Here is a 24309-nt window from a genome sequence, read left to right as displayed (position 1 = left end):
CCTTAAACTATGAATACAGACCCCCCAAAATAGGAATATAGACCATAAACCATAGTACAATCAGCAGTACTTATGGGTTCGTCATCAATAGAAATCATATATTCAAGTAATATTATGTTACTGCAGATCAGAAAGTATTATTTACATTCATCATTACATATTATGGTATTTATTATATTGCCACTAGACACTGTCATGTGTTATTAAAGAAGCATGTTAAGATATCACTTTTGACTGATATATTTTATATATATAAATAACATACATACGTATAAATTTTAAAATCTTATTCTAAGAAGGGATCTATGGTACAAGAGGTTAAGAACCCCTGTAGGAACTCAGGATTCTGTGACAATTACCCACATGGAAAACAAAACTCCCAAAGTAAGGTCTCTATTTTGGCCTTAGTCCTTCTCCAAAAGAATTTAATGTTAGTGGTGATAAAAAGGCCCTTTTTGTTCTTAATTTTAAAGAGATATTCAGTGAAGAAAGAGGCTGTTGGATCCTTGTTTCAAATAGTTCTCTATTTGAAGGGAAAGTATCTTGATTTAAAAAAAATATATATTCCCTAAATGCTATTTAAAACTCACTTCTACAAAATCTTTTCTCTTTCTATTCTTTTTTCTGCACCCCCTCAATGCTTATTCAATTGCTTATCTCTGAATACTTATTAGTTCACAGGTCTATTTTGTTTCGCCAACTGGATTAAAGAAGTGCCCTTGAGAAGTTTATTTCTCAGGATGGCCAGAGTAGTGTTCTACAAATAGACACTAAATAAATGTTTCCTGATGTGTATAAGGCCTTTCAAAAAAGTGAGCTTATTTACCATAAAAACAGTATTAAAAACCAATATGGTTAAGCAATGATTATTACAAGCTGCTGAAAACAGAGGAATCTTTGAAAGTATTTTATGAAAGGAATTAAGATGTATGTTTATAAATAGCTTTTATTTACAAGTAAGGATTAAAAATCTTCCTTAATAGAAAGTGACCTTTCAGATGACCTGAAAATTCCATTTTCTATCACTAGCACAGTGGGACAGGCTTTCTCTAATGAGCAGAGTATATGAATATTGCTAAATTCTAAAATTTTTGATCCAGGAGTTTAGCGTGTCTTGTATGTGATCAAATAAGAGTTTTACAATAAAAGCTCAAGCATGGAATAATAGAAAAATTCAACAATGATTTTTAAAACTATAGGATATATTCCATTTCAAAGATGTTATAGCTATGGTTGTTTTAATTTTTCTTATTTAATGAAACCATTGTTTTATGAACATTACTGCAAATCAGGTTTATAAATCTAAATTCAAGTAGCAGAACTACAACTTTTTAGCCAATGGTTTATTTCAAAATGCTACTTTCATTAAAAAGGTGTTAATATTTAATATTTTTTCCACATTTACAAATTTTTTCCACATTATAAATATTCTCTTAGCCAATCTGATGTTTAAATGATCTTAAATATCAACAATACTAAAAATGTAGCTAACATTTCCCAAATAACGGTTAAAGCCTTGTATCCTTTAATTCTGAAATCAAGTCCTGTCAATTCTCCTACATACTTCTTAAATACACTCATCCTAAGCACATTTGCCACTGCCTTAATTCAGGCCTAACTGCTTCCAATTTCCTCACCCTCCTGTACATTCTCAACATGGTCATAAAGTGATCAGACTTGTGTTTCAGAAAGATCATGGCACTCCTTCTTTTAAAACCCTGCACTGGCTCTTTATCAGGCACAGGTTTCATGTTCATTAGCACGGTATCCATGGCCCTTGATGATATGGCTCATACCTCTCCCACACTTCTCTCATCACAGTGCTTCACACTAAACTAAGCAGCTGTGATGAACAAATATTTGCAGGGGCTCTGCACGGTTTTTCCTTTCTCCAGGGCCATCCTCTCATACTGCATTCTGGTTAACTCTACCACTCTTCACAGCCCAGCTCAAACATTACTTCTTCTATGAGGCCTTTTTGAAGCCCATCCAACTTCAATGTTAATCATTCCCTCTTCTATTTCTTGTAACATATCATCGTACTTATCACATTGCATTGTAATTGTTTATATGCTTGCCTTTCCTGTATCACTGTAGACTTTGAGATCATGAAAGGTGCTTCATGTTTGTTGAACTGAACTAAATTTGATCTAATGATCTGAGTAATTGGGAAACAGAGATGGAATGTTTCCAGAATGATTCATAGTGGCCAGGAAGATCATGTTTCTTCACAGCAAACATAAATCTTATGTCTCTTTAATCACAGGGATTACCAGACCCTCTTGGAATAGCACACAGAACACAAATGCTTAAATATAGATAACTTCTGGCTTAGTGCAAAATATATACATTGTTTTATCTTAAATCTTTTAGCAGGGTACAAAGTAGATTGAAGGATGGTTTCTTTACACTGCATACAAGGAACTAGTATTTATTCACCTTTATCATACACACACCAGGATAAAAGTAGACTCCTGATATATTGGAAACTATTTTGTAAAATAATTTCTTTGGGGAACAGTGAACGTTATATAATGGGTGCCCATTATCAAGTCCCAATGAAACCAAAGTAGATGGCATAAAAAATACAGGGAAATTTTGTGGCTTCAAATATTTATGGTAGATGGTACCAAGTCATCTAGCAAGCATTCAGATAGACAGTATGCATAGTTTTCAAGATCCAAATCTGCTCCTCTGTCACTAAGCCACAATAAAGTTCTCTTTCTGGGATAAAAAATACTAAGGAATTTGTACATATATCTCCATATAATTCATAATAGCTTAACAGATACTTTGTTTGCAATATTTAAAATTAACTCATGACTTATCTTTATTTGCTCTTTTCTGTATTTTGCAGATTCCACACTAAACACATCATTTTTTAAATAAAAGTGTAATCATTTAAAAAAGTTACCCAGAAAAATATCAACCATGTTAGTCTAGCTCATTTTTTAGGGTTTTCCCATCAGAATGTCATTTCTGTTTTACCTAAGGCTCATTTTTAAGAATTCTATTCATTATTTTACATATTTCCAAAAGAAAGTCTGAGTAAAATAAAATATCCAGCTCAGAGAAGAAAACTTGTTGCAGGGGCAATGACACTGAATGACATTTCAACTAATCCCAAAACTTTTTTCTATAGCCAGGACACAAGATTATCTACCTAATTCAATCACCTGGTATTTCTTAAAAACTGCTATTCAATGATAACTATAAGGCATTTTTTCTTTAGCATGTAGATATAAACAAAGCCAAAATAAGGAAGTACTTGCTAAATCAATGTCATCATAAATTTAATTCTAATGCAGCAACTATTCAAAGTCTACACATGACTTGATAGGCAATAGTATTACAAGTTGTCAATCAACAATGTTACTTTTAAAAATCAAGCCTAAAAAACCCAGATATGTTCTAAAATCTAAATATATTGCAATTAGGAAAATGGCTAACACCAGTTTTGTTAGCTTCCCCACTATAAAATATTTTTTTTTAAGACTTTATTTATTCATGAGAGAGACAGAGAGAGGCAGAGACACAGGCAGAGGGAGAAGCAGGCTCCATGCAGGGAGCCTGATGTGGGACTCGATCCCGGGACTCCAGGATCACGCCCTGGGCTGAAGGTGGCGCTAAACCGCTGAGCCACCAGGGCTGCCTGAAACTATAAAATATCTTTACATCCCTTCATAATTATCAATAAGCAGTAAGAGTAAAGGGGTCGTCACTCTTTTTCTCTAGTTCTTTGATCCATAGCTTTATTTTTGGGGGTGCCTGCGTGGCTCAGTTGGCTAAGCGTCTCTGCCTTCAGCTCAGGTCATGATTTCAAGGTCCTGGGATTGGGCCCCATTTCAGGCTCTCTGCTCAGCCTTAAGCCTGCTTCTTCCTTTCCCTCTGGCCTTTATCCCACTCATACTCTCTCACTAATAATAAAATATTAAGAAAACAAAAAGAGATTTATTTATTTGAGAGAGAGAGAGAGAGAGAGACCATGCAAGGGAGGGACTGAGGGAAAGAATCTCAAGCAGACTCTCCACCAAGCACAGAGCCCAATATTGGGCTTGATCTAACAACTCTGAGATCATGACTGGAGCTGAAACCAAGAGTTGGACACTTAATTGAGTGAGCCACTCAGGTGCCCTATAGCTTTTTTTTTTTTTTTTTTAAAGATTTTATTTTTAAGTAATCTCTACATCCAACATGGGGCTTGAACCCACAATCCTGAGATCAAGAGTTGCACACTCTTCCAACTGAGCCAGCCAGGTGTCCCTGATCCATTGCTTCTTTATACACAAAAGGTTTACACATTAATCTTCACATAAAATTCTTTTACATTTATTTCATGAAGTCTACATCTCTTTTATATCTTATTCCTTATATGATAATAGCAACATTTTATGATTTCTAGAACAAAGTACTGCCATTTTGACCTTTGATAAAACTAATTATGCCAATTTGGGAACTGCCTATCTTTTTCATATGGTGATTTAGTTTGTTGCTAATAATAATTTAAAAAAGGCCCTATCAGCGTACAGGAACACATAGAAACTATGGGCCAGGGATCCCTGGGTGGCTTGGCAGTTTGGCGCCTGCCTTCAGCCCAGGGCGTGATCCTGGAGTCCCAGGATCGAGTCCCGGGATCGACCCGGGATCGAGTCCCACATTGGGCTCCCTGCATGGGACCTGCTTCTCCCTCTGCCTGTGTCTCCGCCTCTCTCTCTCTCTCTCTGTGCGTCTGTCATGAATGAATAAATAAAATCTTTTTTAAAAAAGAAAAGAAACGATGGGCCATATGCCCACAAATTTTATGACTCACTCAGTAACTATCAATTTCCCAAAGGAAATATTTGAAATTCCACCATTACGAATATATAAAATGAGGAAAAAAGTACAAAAGTTCGTGCCAGTAACTTGAGTTTTCATGTTAGAAAATTATACATTTGAACAAAAATCTCTTCCAAATTTTCATGTTATCTGTTCTTTCATGTTATGCCGAATAAACTCCTAAACCATTCTGTATGCATAATCAAACTTGCTGTAGAAGTCAAGAGTAAATGAAAGTATTTATATATCTAGATGAAAAGTTATCAAAGCTATTTCCAAGTGAACAAATCTAAGGTACATTTAAGAAAAATCTAATAAGCTCAAAAGATTAATTGGCATTTTCCATTTTTAATGATTACTTTGCTTATCAAATGCATATTCTCATATTCCATTGTTTCAATAATCTAGAATAAGCCTTTTCTCTTAATAGGAACAAATTCATTTGTGTGCCTTTAACAATACAAGTATTGCCAAAGACAAAAATAACTTTAAAATATTAATGACAATACACAACTGCTAAATTATGGAACACTACGTTTGAAACATAATGATATATGTTGGCTAATTGAATTTAAAATAAAAAAATTAAAATATTAATGACAGGGGTGCCTGGTGGTACAGTCCATTAAGCATCTAACTCTTGGTTTTGGCCCTGATCATGATCAGGTCATGATCTCAGAGTTATGAGATAGAGCCCTGCATCGGGTTCTGTGCTTAGTGATTCTCTCTCAATCCTCATTGCTAGTGCTCTCTCTCTCTCTCCCCTCCCACTTGTGCTCTCTCTCAAATAAATAAATCTTTAATATTTTTTTAAAGATTTTATTTATTCATTAGAGACAGAAGGAGAGGCACAGACATAAGCAGAGGGAGAAGTAGGCTCCACTCAGGAAGCCTGACGTGGGACTCAATCTCAGGTCTCCAGGATCACACCCTGGGCCAAAGGCGGCACTAAACCGCTGAGCCACCCAGGCTGCCCTAAAAAAATATTAAAAATTTTTATAAATAAAAATATTTATATTAAATATTTTTAATAAAATATTTTAGACACCTTGCAGGGATACAGCAATGCTTCTTTTATCTACAGCTCAGCTATCTTACATACTTACTAAAAATCCAAAAACCAAGAACCCAGAAAGTACACCAAAGTTCTTTTAAATAGCCAAAAGAAATGTTAGGAGGTTCATGTGCTCAGGTATTTTGCTCTCAAGCCCAAGTCTATTCACTTTATATACACAATTCTAAACAACCTGGCTTTCCAAGTCCACATGAGATGAAAAGCAACAATTAAGAGAAACTGCTATAAATAGACAGTTAATAGTAAAATGCAGTATCTAAGAGTTTGTAAAAAGTCAAAAGGAAAGCTAAAGTGGCACCTGGGTGGCTAAGTCGGTTAAGTGTCTGACTCTTGATTTTGGCTCAGGTCATGATCTCAGGGTGAGATCAAGCCCTGGCAATGGGCTCTGTGGTGGGTGTAGAGCCCGCTTATGATTTTCTCTCTCCTTCTTCCTTTACCCCTTCCCATCTTCTCTCACTCTGATTAAAAAAAAAAAAAAAAAAAAAGGAAAGCTACAAAAAGATTTGCATTAAAAAATCCAAAGTTGACTGTTCTGAGGCCAATTACTTAAAAGTAATCATGTACTTCAAGAGAATCTTAGCATACTAGTACCTTATAAAGTTGAAATTAATAACTTTGAGTCTTTTATATAGTTTCTTCTATTTAAGTATTACATTTTGACACCAGCCTACTTTTTGGTAGTATGACTACATCTGGTTTGCTGGGAACTGTTACAACTTAAGCCTGTTGTCCTGGGATAATTATTAAAACTCTCCCTTTTGTTCTAAAAAAAAAGTCCTGGTTTGGATTGCAAATTAAAAAAAAAGAATTATTTATATATTCATGAGAGACACAGAGAGAGGCAGAGGTCTAGGCAGAGGGAGAAGCAGGCTCCCTCTGGGGAGCCTGATGTGGGACTTGATACCAGGACCCCAGGATCATAACCTGAGCCAAAGGCAGACACTCAACCACTGAGCCACCCAGGTGTCCCTATAGAGCGCTATGTGCCAGTAACTACTCAAGGTGTTTTCATTAATCCTCAAATTCTATGAGACAGGGTACAATCACTATCTCCTTTTATACATGAACTAAGGCTCCAAGAGGTTGATTTTTTTAAGGTTACTCGATAAGTGTTAAAGGCTGATATGTGAACAACCCAAGCAATCTGATAACAAAGTTCTAATACTTAACCACTTTAATACAAAGTACTATTTCTCCTTTGAAAGATGACTAAAGGAGCATAGGGAGGGAGACATCCAAGTTTTTGGAAAAAGAATGAGGTATCAGCCTTGGGGGCCTGGCTGGCTATGTCCAGTAGAGCATGTGATTCTTGAATTCAGGGTTGCGAGTCTGAGTCCCATGTTGGGTGTAGAGATTACTTAAAATCTTTAAAACAATTTTTTTCTAAAAAAAAAACAAGAGGTATCAGCTTTCTGGAAAATGGGTCTATAGAATCCTTATGGGTTTCCATAATCTCATAAACCTACAATACCGAAACATCTAAGAAAATCTTTGAAATGTAAAATTATTTTAGGCTTTTATGACCATGGGCTTCCTTAGGAGACAAAAATCCCAAGACTATTTTTCAAATATTCTTGAGACACTACTTTGAAAATATACTGAGTAATTATATCCTGCTAAAAAAAAATCAGATTAGTCCACTTTAAAAAAAAGTAAATTAGTAACTCGCTCTCCATTATATAAATGCAGAGTGAAAAGTATACTGGACAGGAATCAGCTTTGCTACTCAGTAACTGAGCTGTCTCTTAACCTCTCCAGACTTTAGTTTCTTTGTGTGTAGCAGAGAAATAATGAAAAAAAAAAAAAAGGATATTAATAATGATAAGCAGGCATAGGTTTTCAACAACCTGGATCATGACTCATGACAAGTATTCCATACCAATTATTTCTCTAGCTTTATTTCCTCTTTAATTCAAAATTATTTGGGGGAAAAGACTAGTAATTGGTTGTATGTGAAAAAGAAAACTACACTTAAAAAATTAAGAGCAGTCACAAACATCAACTCAGCAGCTATGCTTTGCTACTTTCTGAAAAACCAATGTCACGTGCCAGCTAATTCTTACACTGGAAGTAAGATTAAGTGGAATAATTACAAAAATGAAGCTGTTCAAAGACTTATAATAAATCTTAAGATTATAATAATCTTCTAATAATCTTATCTTAAACATGGTTGTCTACTTAACTACATTTAGAATGGTTTAACTAAATTATTACATTTATATAGCATTTTCTTGTTTTCCAAAAGTCATTTCCATAGTTGATCCTCTGTAATGAGGAATGATAGTTATTATCATAAGGCTCAAAAAGAATAATTTACCCAACTGCTTTATGACAGGAAATTGAAGTGGAGGAATGACTCCCAATTCTACAAGGAAAAAAGCAATTTGGATGTTCCAAAGCAAAAGAAAAGGCTCAGACTTCTTTACTGGCTGAGATGAACACGGAACATCCATAAATTCAAGCTGTCTGAAAAAGCAATCATCACTGGAGCCTGCTAGCACATCTCTAACAATTTTAATATTCATGAAAAATTAATATGCATGTTTGTTTGGATCTCAAAGTATCATTAAATTTACTACCAAAAATAGGACCTATAAAGAGCAGAATCAGATTTTTTGAGCGGCAAACCTAATGAAGGGTGTTCCCAATCCTTCTATGATTAACCTTTGCTGAGATTATTCCTTAATAAGGTACTTAATTTTCTCCCAAACCTCATTTGCTAGATTTCATCAATTAGCTCCTACAAGGGATCTGTATCAGAAAAACTCAAAGAAGCCTTTCTTCCAATCTACTAAAAAGGCACATTAAATATACAATGCTGGCCTCATTATTTTAGATAATGACTGAAAACAACAGTTGATGATAGCCAGTTTGGGACAAATGCCAACTGTTCCCATTTGTCTGAAAATGTTAAAATTAATTGCTATAGCATTAAGTTTTCAAAGAATATTGATACCTGTAAATGAGAAAGTTTATCAACAAAAATCCTGAAAAAGACTAAAGATAATGGTGCCTCCTTGATCTGCAACATTAGTTTTGAAATTTCTAATGTTCTTATGTGTAAGGAAACACATCTCAACAGCTTTATATATTTTCATACATTTTATTTTTTTAAACACTTATAATTTTGCAAGCTAGCAGTAAAATATTGCCCTCAATATTTTACTAATTAGCACCGTATACTTTTTAAAGCTAACTGGAACATTGTTTCATTGTAAATGATTGTAAAATAAAATGATCATTTCAAATGCCAAATTAGTCTCAAGTAACATGTGAATCATTAATTTTATCATTATTTTTGGCTTCATGCACAAAAATGTATTTCAAAGATGAACTTAGTATCAGTTCCGTCAATCGAACAAAGTACCACAGTTTAAAGCAATATTTAATTTCTGAAATTATTATTTATGAGGCATATAAGAAAGCTGATAAATCAGCTATAAAAACAAAAGATACTACATAACTTATTTAGAGTCCCTTATTTTTTAGACGAATGAGGGAAATAATGAAAAATTTCACGGTATAAGAATCAGTTACACATATGGTTTAGTGTATGTCAGTATGAGTTTAGCCTTACCAAAAAGCCATCAAAATGTCCAGCATATTTCACAGGGACAGCTGGAAGCCTGAAATAAGATGGCTCAGTACAAAAGACCCCAAGCCATTCATATAATTTTAAATGGAAGCCTAGACATTTAAATCCTATTTTTGTTTTTACTTGAAAAAATATTCTGAAAATATGGGAAAATATCTAATTATACTTAAATTACTTCCACACATTAAAAAAAGGGGGAGAGTTTGTTTCCTGTTTTTTGATAAGAGCATTCTTAAAAAAAAAAAAAAAGAGCATTCTTCAGAGCTACGGGGTTAAGTTCTAAGCCACGATTGACTGCTTACTAGCATGCCTGTTTTGCATACCAGTAGAATCAAGTCCAGTTTTGCCATTTGTGGATAACTATGACAAGATACAAAAGCATGTGTTTGCCATAAATAGCTCTGGCTAACAGCAAACTGCTCACACTGAGCAGATCAAATTCTCTATAAGGAGAGCACTCTGGACCACAGCCAAATCCCACTACTAATGCTTAAGACTGCTGCATCATTATTTTTTCCAATTTGCAAAATATATTAAGAAATAATAGCTGAAATTAAAGTTCCTAAACATGAGAAGTATTAACCTTTGAAGGACATTTTATAAGTTTTCATTATGACCAAATATGTAGTAAGAGCTTCCTGCTTCTACTAGTCATTTACTTAGAAATGTAAACGTGAATTAAAAAACAACTACCCTAATTTATCCAGAGAATAAATCTGGTATTGAAGAATATTTTTCAAAGTGCAAAAAATAACTTCTGATCTTCATATTAACATATAAGGAAATAAATAAACTAATGCTTATAAAAGTATCCCGCTATAACAATAATATTTTCTATTAGTTGGCTTTAGGATAGAATATTTTTTAAACTCAACAAACTGGAAAATATCATGCATGAATGTTGTACAAAAAAAATCTTAAATGACCAGTGCAAAGATTAACAGTAGCTGTTTACCCTAAAAGTTGCTTCACGTAACATTTTGCAAAATGTCCAAGGAAAACAAGGCAACGTTCTGTAATATGCCACAATTTTTATTGCAACGTGGCCATTTTTGTGAGGGTAGGGAGTTTGATCTCAAAAACAATGTTCCATTTAAGGCTCTTTTATACAGAAATTGCCATCATGACTGATATTCAAAATATTTTTAGTGTTGCAAAACTTACATGGTAAACATAAACTCCTACACTTATTCAGTAGTGTACACTCAATAGAAAACAAAAAGGCATTAGTAACAGCTATTTCTTTTAAGATATGCAGGTAACAGGAATGAATACTGAGGTACTAGGATAAGTTGATGACACAGTTAACAAAACTTAATTGGCATTCCTTTTGGGGGGGTGGGAGGTTAAACTCATTACAAAAAAAGTGCTTTCAATGCATAGTGTTAAATCTGTGCTGCCATGTCACAAAAATAGGCTTGCCAAGGCAGGTGAGGTGTATGAATGCTCGAGCCTCACAGAACTGCAATCAAGTGCAACTATAAATAATACTGAATAAAGTTTACCATCTGACCAGTGGATAATACTTTCAAGGCATTCAATCAGCTTACCCTTTGCAGTATTCTAAGCTATTCACATTGACAATCACTTTCATTGTAGTGCTTGCTGCAAAGGAGGCATATAACGAGTTGTTTTGGCTAAAATATGATGGGAAGGCATTCCTTGGGTTCTACATAAAAGTAACAGTATTAAACAGTCTAATGGCAATCACTGATAGGCTGCTTACATGAATGATATTTCCTTCATTCACTGTATTGGAAGGACCCAGTGGGAAGGGGGGGGGGGGAAACACCACCTAATACTATTTCAATTGATTGAGTTGGAGAAATGGAAGCTCCTTAAGATCCAGATGGCACTTGAATCTCATTTTATAAGGGTTTTCCTTCAAGTGAAACTACTACGTTGCCTCCCAATTTCTCTCCAAGTGTCGAACGGTCCTTTATATCATCCAAGCCATTTACTTGCCACTCATGTTTAATACCTAAAAAGGAAAAACATTATCTCATTACCTTATTATAATTAAGAAAGAATAATTCCTCTACACAAATTTTTAATGTTTGTACCTGTAAATTTCTTTTTAATGGCATCTTTAGAGCTAGCATAAATCATCTTGCTTTTTAAAGGTGCACTTTCAGGAGCCCTACAGAAAAAAGAAACAATTGTTGAATCCCACTTAAAAGGAAAACAAAGGCAAAACTGACTATGTTAATAACAATCCTTGCATTTTAAAAGTACTTTTTCTTTTGTTTTTACACACCAGAATATAAATACTAGGTCTTCTTTCTTAGACTCTTTTGTTTCGTATGTGGCATCGTACAAAGCATATCGGCAATCATTCAGAGGTAGCAACTTCACAAAAGATGTGTAGGGGTCCTCTACAGTATCACCAATGTCACCCACCAAGATCTGTTTTGCTTCCTCTACAATTATTTGTCTTTTGTCATCGCTTAAACAGAAGAGAACTGCTTTCTTTCTTTTTTTGATCTCCTCTTGTGTAGAAGATTTCCTTACTTTCATATCATTAAAAACTTTGATGACTTCATCATTCACTGTAACTCCAGAAGCCTGAAATAAAAAAAGAACAGTAATTCAGAACAAGTATTTTGGTTTTAACCAAAATTACTGTTTGCCTAGAGAGGATTCACTTTAATCTGGACATCAAAAACTGCATCCTACCAGGCAAGCAGTCCAATCAGAGATGCCACATTTTAAGTATCAGTATATGAGATGAACCGAAGGATTCTAACTCGTCCTGCCCCATTCATCCTTTTTAAAGGGATTTGGAGGTTGAAGTAAATGGAAGGTAGAGGGAAAGGGACAAATACAAGCTGTCCCATCCCTGAAATGTTTCCTATTTCACTGGGTGATGTCAGAGCTTCAGGAGCAGCAGCAAAAATACCTTCTGTATTGTGTCAACTCTGCTGGCCTTAAAAAAACACTTTTGGATTTCAGTTAAAGCTTCTACTATTTTTTTTTTCTTTAAAGTCATCCTAGCCAGTGCCGTTTCCTCATAAGGAAAGAGAATCAAGTGTGAACTCCAAACCGCCCACGGCTACAACATAATTGCCTCACAGCTCAAATGCAGACACTTCAAAACTAACGGAGCTAGTGTAAAAGCTTTTTACGGCGAAAAGGCATTTTAAAAAGCGTTCTCTCACCTCCTTAATCTCCTCTTAGGGGTTTTATTACAGGGCCAGCAAGATCCTTCACAGAAAGCCTTCATCCGGCAAGGGCTCTTTAGAGCACGTACCAATTTGAGGCGAGCGCCCAGTAAAATAAGGAAGCCCCGCGCGAGCGCAGCGCGCCCAGGACGAGCCCCGCAGACCCTCCCGCGCCGCGGGCCGCCGCTCGGCACGCCCGACCTCTCCAGACGCCGCTGCCCGGCTCAGGCCCCAGCCCCGGCCCGCGCCCTCCTCGCCCTCAGGAATCCGAAGAGCGGCAGGGCCTGGCCTGACGGCGAGAGGGTAGGCCGGCCGGCTGGAGAGGGAGAGCAGCGGGGCCGCAGCGCAGCAGCCCCCCGCCTTGAAGGCCCAAATCGGGCTAAAATGGCGGCCTCACTCCCAGGGCCCTGAAGGACCGCGCGGGGGTTTTTGCTTGACGCGTCCCGGCCCTCGGTCCCCCGGGGCGGCGCGCCCGCCTTACCATAGTGCCCGCGGCTGTGGCTGCGGCGGCGGCGGCGGCTCGGGCTCCGCTCTGTGGCACTGGTGGGAAGAGAGGGAGGGGCTGGCGGGCGGGCAGCGGCGAGTGCGGGGCACGCCGGGAGCTGCAGCCCGAGAGGCAGAGGCAGAGGCGGCGGCGGCGGCGGCCGGGGGGCTGCAGGCAGCGGGCGGGGCGGTCACGTGGGCACGCCCCGAGCCGGCCCTTCCGCCGCCCCGCCCCGCCCGCGTCCTCGGCCTGACCCCGGCGCGCGCGCCCAGCAGGCCTGGCGGCTGCGCGGCGGTGGCTGGAGCCCAGGGGCCTGCAGAGCCGCCTCCAGCCCCGGGGCGCCGCTCGTCGGCCGGCCGGGGGGGGGGGGGCGGGGGGGCGGAGCGGGGCGGCGCTTTCACTCTGCCTCCCCGAGGGCGCTGCTCCCGGCCTGGGGCGCCAAGGTGTCTTTCCTTGGGTCCCCTGTGGTTTCCACCGAAAGGGGCTGGATTCCAACGTTTTGAGGGTTTTTTTTTTTTTTTTTGAAAACACATAAGACGTGGTGTGAATTGTTTAGATTTCCTTCCTCCAGTTAGATGAAAATAAATACTATAGGGGGTTACCCCAGTTGACTGAATTACTCAGCAAAAGCAAAATGATAAACAGAAGCGTAAAATCCCTTTCCCAAAGTCTGTGGTTGGCATAGTAACAACAGGGGGAAATTGGGTAGCAGCATCCCTTGGTCATATCCTTTTGTATCTTAGACTTCATAGGATGCGGATGCACTCTCTCTTTTCTTCTTGAAACCCCAGCTGTGACAGCTGATATCAAATAAATGGACCCAAGGGTAGAGAGAGTCCTCCTTCTTGGCAATCACAACCTCTTCTGGCAAAGCCTGCATAACTGAGCCAAGGCTCTTCTCTAACTAAACCTTTTTTTGTACTTAGACATGTATCCTGTTTATCATAGAAAAAAAAATCGTTGACATTTTCGATGAAAATTTTCACAGATATTTACTGCTTCATGAGTTTATATGAAAAATGATAACTGAAACACTTATCTATAACGAAAGGAGATCTAATAAAGTGTTTTATTATTTTGGGTTGATTTATGCTACCTTTACTCCCGAACGTTTACTATTTCTCTCTTTCCTCATTTGTAAAATTGGTAAAATAAATTTAAAGCTCTGATCAATAGTTAAACTTATTTTGTGAAAAAGACTTGCACTAAAAAAGCACAATTGTTATTGCCTAAGACTGCTGGGAGCAAAATAGTAAGTGCAGATAAACCTTGCCACAAACTAAGCCAGATGTGCAGCTCATGAGCAAGAACTTTGGGCTGGGAATTGAGAGACTTGGGTATTAACCTTGGTACTGCCCCTATCCCTATAACTTTGAAGGGCTTTCAACATTGCCGACATCTGTAAAACAGCTCTTATTAAAATATCTTTAAAGTCCTTTCCAGATTTAAAATTCAGTTTCCTACCATACCACTGTTTCTCAGGAAATTGTATATATATGTTCTCAGGATTAAGTAAATTGAGGGATGGAATATTAGAGAGAGAAGGGGTTATGCCCTAGTTGTGTGATAAAACCTTGTGTCCAAAATTTAATGTATTTTAAATGTACCATGTTAGGTATTGCCCAGCAAACATAGACCTGGCTTAATGTCCACAGCCTGTGTGTATTTTCTTTTCTTTTTTTAAATATTTTATTCATGAGAGACAGAGAGAGAGAGGCAGAGTCATAGGCGGAGGGAGAAGCAGGAGCCCTGCGGGGAGCCGGTTGCAGGACTCGATCTCGGGACCCCAGGATCATGACCTGAGCCAAAGGCAGATGCTCAACCACTGAGCCACATGCCACTTGTGTGTATTTTCTTAACGGAAAGATCGACTTAGTTTAGAGATGAAATTTCCCAGTGCATAAGCATGAGTCCCAAGCAAGTGGATAAAAGTACTTTATATTGAGCTGGTACTTGACAATTCATGAAACCATTGGGGGAAGAAACACTTTCCTTTGCCTTTCAAGATCTTTTGGCTGGTCTACAATCAGACTGATAAGTGACAGGTTAACAGAGAGGAAAGTCAAATTTCATTTTGTGTATGGGGGAATCCAAATAAATATGAGGTTCCAAAAGCAAGTCAGGAATGAAATATATATTTTAAATAAGCTCTACCCCAATGTGGGGCTTGAACTCATAACTCTGAGACTGAGTCACATGTTCTGTCAACTGAGCTAGCCAGGTGTCCCAAAATGTCATCCTAAATTGAGGAGAAGGGGTAGGAGTCTGGGGCTTCAAAGGGAAGGAAGACAATTCACAGGAAAAAAGGAAAGAGTTAAAAAAAAATATATATATATATGTTTGCCAGGCCATCCAGAAACAATGGGACATAGAGAGGGCTTTGATCGAATATGCCTTGCTAGTTTTCTATCTACCATACCTAGTTCATATTTTAAGCTAGTTCTCTGTTGTGATGGCTCTGTTCCTTGAGTAAGTCCCCTATTTAAATTCCTTTAGGCAGTTAGAGGGGAAGCTCAGAATTTCTTCCTGAGTCTTTTGGGGCCTTGATTATTTTTAGCCTAAAATAATCTGCATGCCAAAGTGGCACATCTTGGGGCTACTTATTCTGAATGCCTACACATCCTTTTTGCTTTCTTTATCTCTCTTGAAGTTTCACGGAAATCATGGAGAATGGATCTCCAGTGCTCCAAACATTCGCTCTGAGTATGAAGAACGCTTCCTTCCTGGACTCTTTCTCTCGGGGTCTCCCTCCCTCCTCAGCCTTGAAATTTGAACCAGAGAGATTCCATAGAGGCTACAATCCTGACAGAGACCAGGTCTGGCTGGGGACACAGGGATCTAGATTAGGTGTCAAAACGTCTCCCCTCAAAACTAGGGACTCTAAAGATGTTAGTCACCCCCAGCTATGACGTCAAACTCTCATCAAGCCCCCTCACCCCACCCGCTGCCACCACCACCCACAGGCAGAATTGATATTTTTCATACACTAGGATTCTTCTCTTGAAGATATTTTTGTCTTTGCACATATCTTGTTGTATTGTAATAGTTTACGTGTTCTGCTACCCGGCTAGGCTCTAAGTTCCTTAAGGATCTGAGTTCTGCTCAATCTTTGAATTTCTGGAACCTGGAATATAGTGGGTGCTCAATAGGTAATGAGGTAATACATTTAAGATGCTCAAGTGCTATAAAGAGAACACAGAAGAAACTTTTGAAGACAGTGAGGTCTATGTGCCCTGTGAGGCTGGTGCTTAGAACCTCAGGGCCAGTAGCAACAGCTCTTTTTTTTTTTTTTAATATTTTATTTATTTATTCATGAAAGACACACAGAGAGAGAGACAGAGACACAGGCAGAGGGAGAAGCAGGCTCCCTGTGGGGAGCCTGAGGTGTGACTCAATCCCAGGACCCCAGAATTATAACCTGAGCCGAAGGCAGACACTCAACCACGGAGCCACTCACGTGCTCTTCATACATGTTATTTGTAGCCAGAACCTCCCACCACTTGGTAAAGGGATTGCATTACCAAGAATTGCTGCATGAATTCGGGCCCCTGTGTAGTGGAGGGATCTGAATGTCGGACATCATGTGTGGTGTGGTAAACAGAGGTGGAAAAAAATGATTAAATTTCCTTACTACTTATAGCCCATTGACAAGTCCTTGAAACAAGCAGAGTGACATTCTTCCCAGAACCCAGATGCTTCAGGGTTAATACTTTGCTAAGGGCAAAAGGCAATCTTAGCCCGACTCCCAGGATCCTGTAAGTCTACTTTAACGTATAAAAATTCTTTGAAAACTTCCTTTATCCCTACCTCCCAAGATGTCTCTTAGCAATCATCCTCCAAGCATATGACCCACCAATATACCTCTGAAGGGTCTCATGACTAAGGTTTTATTAAATGGTAATAAGTCACTTTTTCCCAACAACAGCTAGCCCCCTCAAGGTTCTGGGAACCTTGTTTCCAAAATTCCTTAAAGACTTACGCTATCCCTAACCCCTCCCAACTTGAAAGTGTAAAATGGGCCACTCCTCATGACCCTGGTGCAGCTCTCTCTGCCCACGGGTCCTGTCCCTGTGCTTTAGTAAAACCACCTTTTTGCACCCAAGACCTCGCAAGAATTCTTTCTTGGCCATCGGCTTCACACCCTTATGTCTTTCCTACATCAATGTGTGTTAGTTTCCTATTGCTGCTGTAAGTAACAAATTACCACGAATTTAGTGGCTTAAAACATACAAGTTTATTGTCTTACAGTTCCAGAGGTCAGAAGTCAGAAAGGAATCCTGTGGGACTAAAATCAAGGTGATGGCAGCTCTACTTACTTTTGGAGGCTACAGAAGGAGAATCCGTTTCTTTGCCTTTTCCAGCGTCTAGAGGCTGCCCACATCCATTGGTTTGTGGCTCCCAGACAGCTTCAGTCATCACATCTCTGATTTCTCTCCTGCCTCCCTCTTTTACTCCCTCTTTTACTTTTACTTCATTGTGATTATTTTGAACCCACTTGATAATTAGGATAATTTCCCAGCTCAAAATCATTAATCACATCTGCAGTCTTTCTTGCTGTGTAAGGCAAGAAAGTCACCAGTTCTGGGACTTAAGACAGGGACATCTTCTGGGGATGTTAAAAAAAAAAAGAAACAACAAGCCCCAAATGGAATCATTTGGCTCTCCAATCCCCATGACAGCAAACCAAGACTTAATTACAGTTTCCACCTATCCCAGGAATGTGACCTTTTATTTTTATAAAAGATTTTATTTATTTGACACAGAGACAGAGCACAAGCAGAAGGAGTGGCAGGCAGATAGAGAGGGAGAAACAGTTTCCCCCGCAGAGCTGGGAGCCTGATAGTGGGGAGCCCAACGTGGGGCTGGACATGGGGCTGGACGTGGGACTGGACGTGGGGCTGGACATGGGGCTGGACGTGGGGCTGGACGGGGTGCTGGACGTGGGATCATGACCTGGGCTGAAGGCAAATGGTTAACCGACTGAGCCACCCAGGCACCCCAGAATGTGACCTTCTAAAAGTCAAACTGAAATGTTCTGATCAGCAGTGAGGTAGTCTGCATGATACAAATCTTGCTGTGCACTTGCTTCCCAAAGAAGATGTCCTAACCTGAAACACGCCTTTCTTTGGCTAATAGCTCTCTTGCCCCACTTTCCTCTGTAAAAACCTTCCACTTTGTACAACTCCTCTCTACTTGCTAGAGGGATGCTCCTTGATTCATGTATCAGTTAATAAAGCCAATTAGATCTTCAAACATAGTTGAATTTTTTTTTTTAAACCGGGGCCATTATTCTACCTACCACACCACATCTGTTCCCTTTGGCAATTTCAAGCCCAAATAATGAACAGGTGGGACAGAAGGACCCAAATCAGTCCAGTAATAGAACTTACATCTAAGCTAGAATTTTCCATTTGCTGGATCACACATGGATGGCAGCAACGCACAAGCTTTAGGACTAAGAGTAACCTCACAGAGGATGGATCTGAATAGCATCTCTGCTCTGACATACAATAGTGGCACAGTCTTAGGCCATTTACTTAACTAGTCTAAGGCTGTTTCTTCATGCGTAAAAAGGGAATTATGTTACCTCCTCCCTCTCAGAATTATGGTGAGGATCAGGTGAGATGCAGTATGTAAAGCTCCTTCCCATCCAGGAATAGGAGCCCTAATGGCCAGTTAGCACCAGTGTGGAGTGCAGATGAGAGCATGGTTTTACCAATGATAGGGTTCAGGGCTGGCTGCCCCTAAATATGCCATTTTGGCATATTGATTATTTTAAGTTAAAGTTACTTAAGAAACATCCAGTGCAAACAAAACACTCTGATCATCCTTCGTCCCCTTGAGATAAGGAAATACATCTTCCATGTGAAAGGTACTCTTCCTGTACCAGGAGGTAGAGAAATCCCTATCACCAGAGATAGGGAATTCAGGGCCAAGAAAGCTGTATAAACAGCCCTTGTTCCTACTTCAAGCTCAGTCAGACCTCTTTGTCTCAGTAATTCCTCACATATTTATCATTTCTTTGTTTAAAAGGGATAAAGCTGCCTGCTCTGAGTTTCACATTTCTATGAGCTCCCATGTATGAAATTAAATTTGTTTTTCTCTTGTTAACCCGTTTTATGTCCATTTAATTAGTAGGCCAGCCAAAGAATTTAGAAGGGGAGAAAGGAAATGTTTTCCTCCCCTACATAAACTCATGGGCAACAGTCATGAAGCAATCCCAGGCCTCATGGGTATTGGTCTGTAAGCCTCAGCTTAAGTTTGTTTATTCAATATACTTAGAAAATTAGAAAAGTGGACATCTCCTAACGCATATTCTCCCAAGAAACAAATTAATCGGAGTTTCTGTGGCATGTAAAAGTTTAGAATCGTTTTACAAGTCCTGTCGAAACCAATGAATCTGGAAGATTATGCAGAAACATTCTATTCTAGCCCCACTCACTGTCAAGACACATCACACTCAGCTCCCACAGCTATTTCCTGACAAAGACAAATGTAAGCGTAAAGACATTTGCCACTTCAAAATGTACCTTTCTACCCACATGCCTTCTTTATTCTGACATATCTTTCCTAACCCACGCCTGAGCTAAAAGACTGGTAAGGAGGCAAGTCATGTATTTTTCTAAATTCAAGTTGGAACTTAAAACAAGAAAATAAACATAGTGGGAGATGTGTCAGAGTCTGATCTTTGTGAATCACTCTCTGATCCACAAAACTCAATTTGGGTCTTACCTGCCTCATTTCTAGTTCTTTCTACCTTAAGAGCATGATCTCACAATAAAGGAACTTAGCAGTTTATGTCACATGACAAGGCAATGAGGTAGAGAGTCGCAACAGTGAAGTGCAGGAAGTAGTGAAATGTTGTTTGAAACAGTTGCAAACTCTGTATTTACAGATGCTGGTTTCAGTTTATTTACTTATTTTAAAAATATATTTTTTAAAGATTTATTTATTTGAGAGAGCGAGCGAGTGAGCGACAGCATGCACATGCATGGGAGGAGGGACAGAGGGAGAGGGAGGAGAATCTCAAGAGAATCCTTTTGCTTAGCATGGCGCCCAATGTGGGGCTCGATCACCTGACCCTGAGATCATCACATGAGCCAGAATCAAGAGCTGGATGCTTAATGGACTGTGTGACCCAGGCGCGCTGCTACTTTCAATTTATTAACTCACAGACACGTCACAGATCCATCTATCAGTGATTTGCTATTAATCAAATTATGATAATAAGTAGCAACTGGTTACCGAAATTATACAACCCATATAAAAGCAACATCTGAGAAAAGAGACTTGCTGGTAATTTATTTAAGGTGGACATCTTTTGTTTAGCATATTTTATTATAAAAGCTGTAGATTTTTATTTATTTTATCTTTAAATAATCTCCACACCCAATGTGGGACTCAAACTTCAACCCTGAGATCAGGAGTCATATGCTCTATTAATTGAGCCAGCCGGGTACTCCAAAAGCTGTAGAGTTTCAAATCATAGAAATCATAGAGACATGAAAAGCATTACATACAAAAACTATATATAAGACATGAATAAGAGTAGGCAGGTGAACAAAAACTAAATCAAGAACGACAAAAGCTTACTCAGTCACTCACTCTTTTGTTTCATTTATTAAGCACCTTTGCTAGAACCTGAGAATGCAGAGATAAAAATAACATAATTCGTGCCTTGAAGGGAGTTCAGTTCTGTGACACTACATCTAGGAAGCCAATGTCTATGGAACAATTGCGTCCATGCTCCAGTGGCATATGCACAGGATGGGTTGGGAGCACAAAGGAGGGCCACCAGCTCAGTCTGGAGTGGTTTGGGTCCAAAGGGACAAGTGTGAGTTCACTAGGCAGATAGGGAAAGAGCATTTAAAGCAGAGGGAACTGAACATACAAAGCCCCAGCAGTGTAAGGCATAAGAAACCCATGTAGTTTGCTATAACTGGAGCCCCTAGACTTGGTAGGAATGAAGATGGGGTGATAGGAGATACCAGCTCTTGTGAGCCTTGTATACAATCCTACAGTTGGAATTTTATTCTGCAGGCAATGAGGAAGACAAGAAGGATCTTTCAATTATGTTTTTTAAGTAACAGCTATATTGAGATATTAGTCACATATCATAAAATTTACCCCTTTAAAGTGTACTATTCAGAATTTTTTCATATATTCACAGTTGTGCACAGTGAATATGTCACCACTATCTAATTCTAGAACACTTTTATGACTCCCAAAAGAAAACCCCATAACCATTATAAGCGCTCCACATTCCCACCTCCTCTCAGCCCCTGGTAACCATTAATCTGGGTGGATTTTCCTGTTGTGGACATTCCATATGAATGGAATCATATAATACATAATCTTTGGTGACTGGCTTCTTTCACTTAGCATAACATTTTCAAGGTTCATCCACATTGTACTATATGTCAGTACTTCATTCTTTTTCTATGGTGAAATAATATTTGGTTGCATAGATACACTACATTTTCTTTATCTGTTCACTAGTTGATGGGCCTTTCAGCTGTGCGCACTTTTTGGCTATTATGAATAATGTTGCCATAAGCATTCACGTACAAATATTTGTGTAAACACATATTTTCATTTCTTTGCTGCGTATACCTGGGAGTAGAATTACTGGGACCTATGGTAACTTCACGTTTAACATTTTGGGGAGCCTCCAGACTTTTCCAAAGTGGCCACACCATTTTACAATCTCATTCACAATGTTCCAGTTTCTCTACATCCTTACCAATACTTGTTATTGTTAGTCTTTTTTATTTTAGCCATCCTAGTGAGTGTGAAGTGGTACCTCTCTGTGGTTTTGATTTGCATTTCCCTCATGGCTAATGATATTGAGCATCTCTTCGTGTGCTTATTGGTCATTTATATGTCTTCTCTGGAGAGACATCTAATACCCTCAGTTATTTTTTTAAACTGGTTATTTGTCTTTTTATTGAGTTATAAGAGTTCTTTATATACTTTTTTCTTTCTTTTTCTTTTCTTTCTTTTCTTTTCTTTCTTTCTTTCTTTATATATTTTGGATCCAAGTCCCTTATTAGACATATGATTTACCAAAAAATTTTGCTTTTTCTGTGGGTTGCAGGTTGTCTTTTCAGTTTCTTAATGAAATGGAAAACATAGAAGCAGAAAACTTCGGAATTTTTATAAAGTCTAATTTACCTAGTTTTTCTTTTGTTGCTTGTGCTTTTGGTGTTATACCTAAGAAACCATCATCTCATCTATATTTACAAAGGTTTTCTCCCATTTTTTCCCTAAGAGTTTTGTAATTCTAGCTTTACATGTAGATCTATGATCTATTTTGAGTTAGTTTCTTACTGTCATGAGGTAGGGGCCCGCCTTCATTTTTTTGCATGTGGATATCAAATAGTCCCAGCAGCACTTGTTGAAAAGATTTTCCCCCCCAAACTTGTTTTTTAAATGCCATTAGAGTACGCTAGCAATCACATTAAAAAACACTACTGATTTTTAGGTTTATAATTGCTCACTGACCAATTGAACTGATAACAAGAAAGGAATTCCTCTTGTCTTTCACAACTTGTGTGCCTTAAGATTAATTTCTCAATAAATGTATCAATAGGAAGCACCTGGGTGGCTCTGTTGGTTAAGTAACGGACTCTTGGTTTCCACTCAGGTCATAATCTCAGGGTCTGAGGTCCAGCCCTAGGGCCCCACCTGGGATCAGAGGGGGGGTCTGCTGTAGAGTCTTTCTTCCTGTGCTCCTCCCCCTGGTTGTGCGGGTGCTCTCTCACTCTCGCTTAAACAAAAAAAAACAAATAAAATCTTTAAAAAAAACATATCAATAAACATACAGTTTTTTGGTTTTGTCTTTATTTTTTGATTTTCTTTTAAATGTTTTTTTATTTATTCATTATAGACACGGAGAGAGAGGCAGAGACACAGGCAGAGGGAGAAGCAGGCTCCATGCAGGGAGCCCTACGAGGGACTTGATCCCGGGTCCCCAGGATCACACCCTGGGCCAAAGGCAGGCTGCTGAGCCGCCGAGCCACTCAGGGATCCCCATATTTTTTTATTTTAAAAATATTTTATTTATTTATTCATGAGAGACACAGACAGGCAGAGGGAGAAGCAGGCTCTTGTGGCTGCCCGATATGGGACTCGCTCCCAGGATCTTGGGATGACGACCTGAGCCAAAGGAAGACTACTCAACCACTGAGCCACCCATGCACCCCCTTTTTGATGTTTTTTAAGTATTAAGTTCCTACTACGTGCTGAGAACTGTGCTAGGCTCTGGATTTAAGATGAACAAAACACACGGTCTCTACCTTCATGCAGCTTTTGGTCAATTGAAAAAATAACTGGGGACTTAAGGAAGGTTTCTCAGATTGAAGAGCGCTCCAAACAAACACAACAGCGTGAAAAAAGATGCTCCGCCTTTTGGGGAAAATAATAAGCCAGTGAAGCTACAGCGTAGCAGACAAGGAGAGCACAACAATGTGAGGCTGAAGTACTAATGCAGGACCTATAAACCTGTCCGAATTAATGCAGGATTAAATCAATGCGGGACCAATTTAATGCAGAACCTATAAACGTGTCCCAAACCCTGGGTTGGGGCTCCCACCCCCGCACCTCCACCCGCACCCCACGGGCTCCCAGCGCCCCAGGCCCCCCGCAAATTCTAGCTGCAGATGCTTTAAGTTTTAAGGGGAACACAGCGACCTCTCTCGGACACCGCGGGAACTTACTCACTCGAGCCGGTTTGAACTTGAGATCCCGCTGTTTCTTCGCATTAGTTTTCCGCTGTTGGCGGGATAAAAAGCTACTCCTTCCAGAGAATCTGTGCGGAGCAGGAATCAGGGTGGTTATGTACAATGATTCCAAGGTTTGAGAAGTTACGTCGCGCCAAGCAGGCACGGTTAGGACTTACGTATTAAGTCGCTTGGACTTAACTACTTAACAGACCTGCGAGGTATTACTTTGGGCCTAAGAACATCTTGAAAACAATTACTGAGGATATTAACGGCACCTTAAATTGAACAGAGAAGATTTGGTAGCTTCTACTGTTAAGGATCTTTGGGTTTTATTCCAAGTGTTACAGGAAGCTATTAAAAGGTTTAAAATAGGGAGAGTGACATGGAGGGTTTAATACCTTCTAGTAAAATGATACTTAAAAAATCTAGACATTTAACCTAAAGTGATTTTG

General features: G+C 39.0%; 1 protein-coding gene across 1 annotated transcript; it reads right to left on the bottom strand.

The window, feature by feature from the left end:
* Positions 1–8976: 8976 nt before the first annotated feature.
* Positions 8977–13292, bottom strand: CFL2 (cofilin 2). Its single transcript, XM_055309261.1, has 4 exons — positions 13131–13292; positions 11746–12053; positions 11552–11628; positions 8977–11469 (listed from the first exon to the last, which is right to left on the bottom strand). Exons 1-4 carry the CDS (start codon positions 13131–13133, stop codon positions 11357–11359), a joined length of 501 nt encoding a protein of 166 aa, XP_055165236.1. The 5' UTR covers positions 13134–13292; the 3' UTR covers positions 8977–11356.
* Between the last annotated feature and the right edge of the window lie 11017 nt (positions 13293–24309).

The sequence above is a fragment of the Nyctereutes procyonoides genome, unplaced genomic scaffold (genome assembly GCF_905146905.1).
Source record: "Nyctereutes procyonoides isolate TBG_1078 unplaced genomic scaffold, NYPRO_anot_genome, whole genome shotgun sequence".
NCBI classification, from domain to species: Eukaryota; Metazoa; Chordata; class Mammalia; order Carnivora; family Canidae; genus Nyctereutes; species Nyctereutes procyonoides.
The sequence above is the reverse complement of the archived record's forward strand: the minus strand, read 5'-3'. Positions and strand labels throughout refer to the sequence as shown.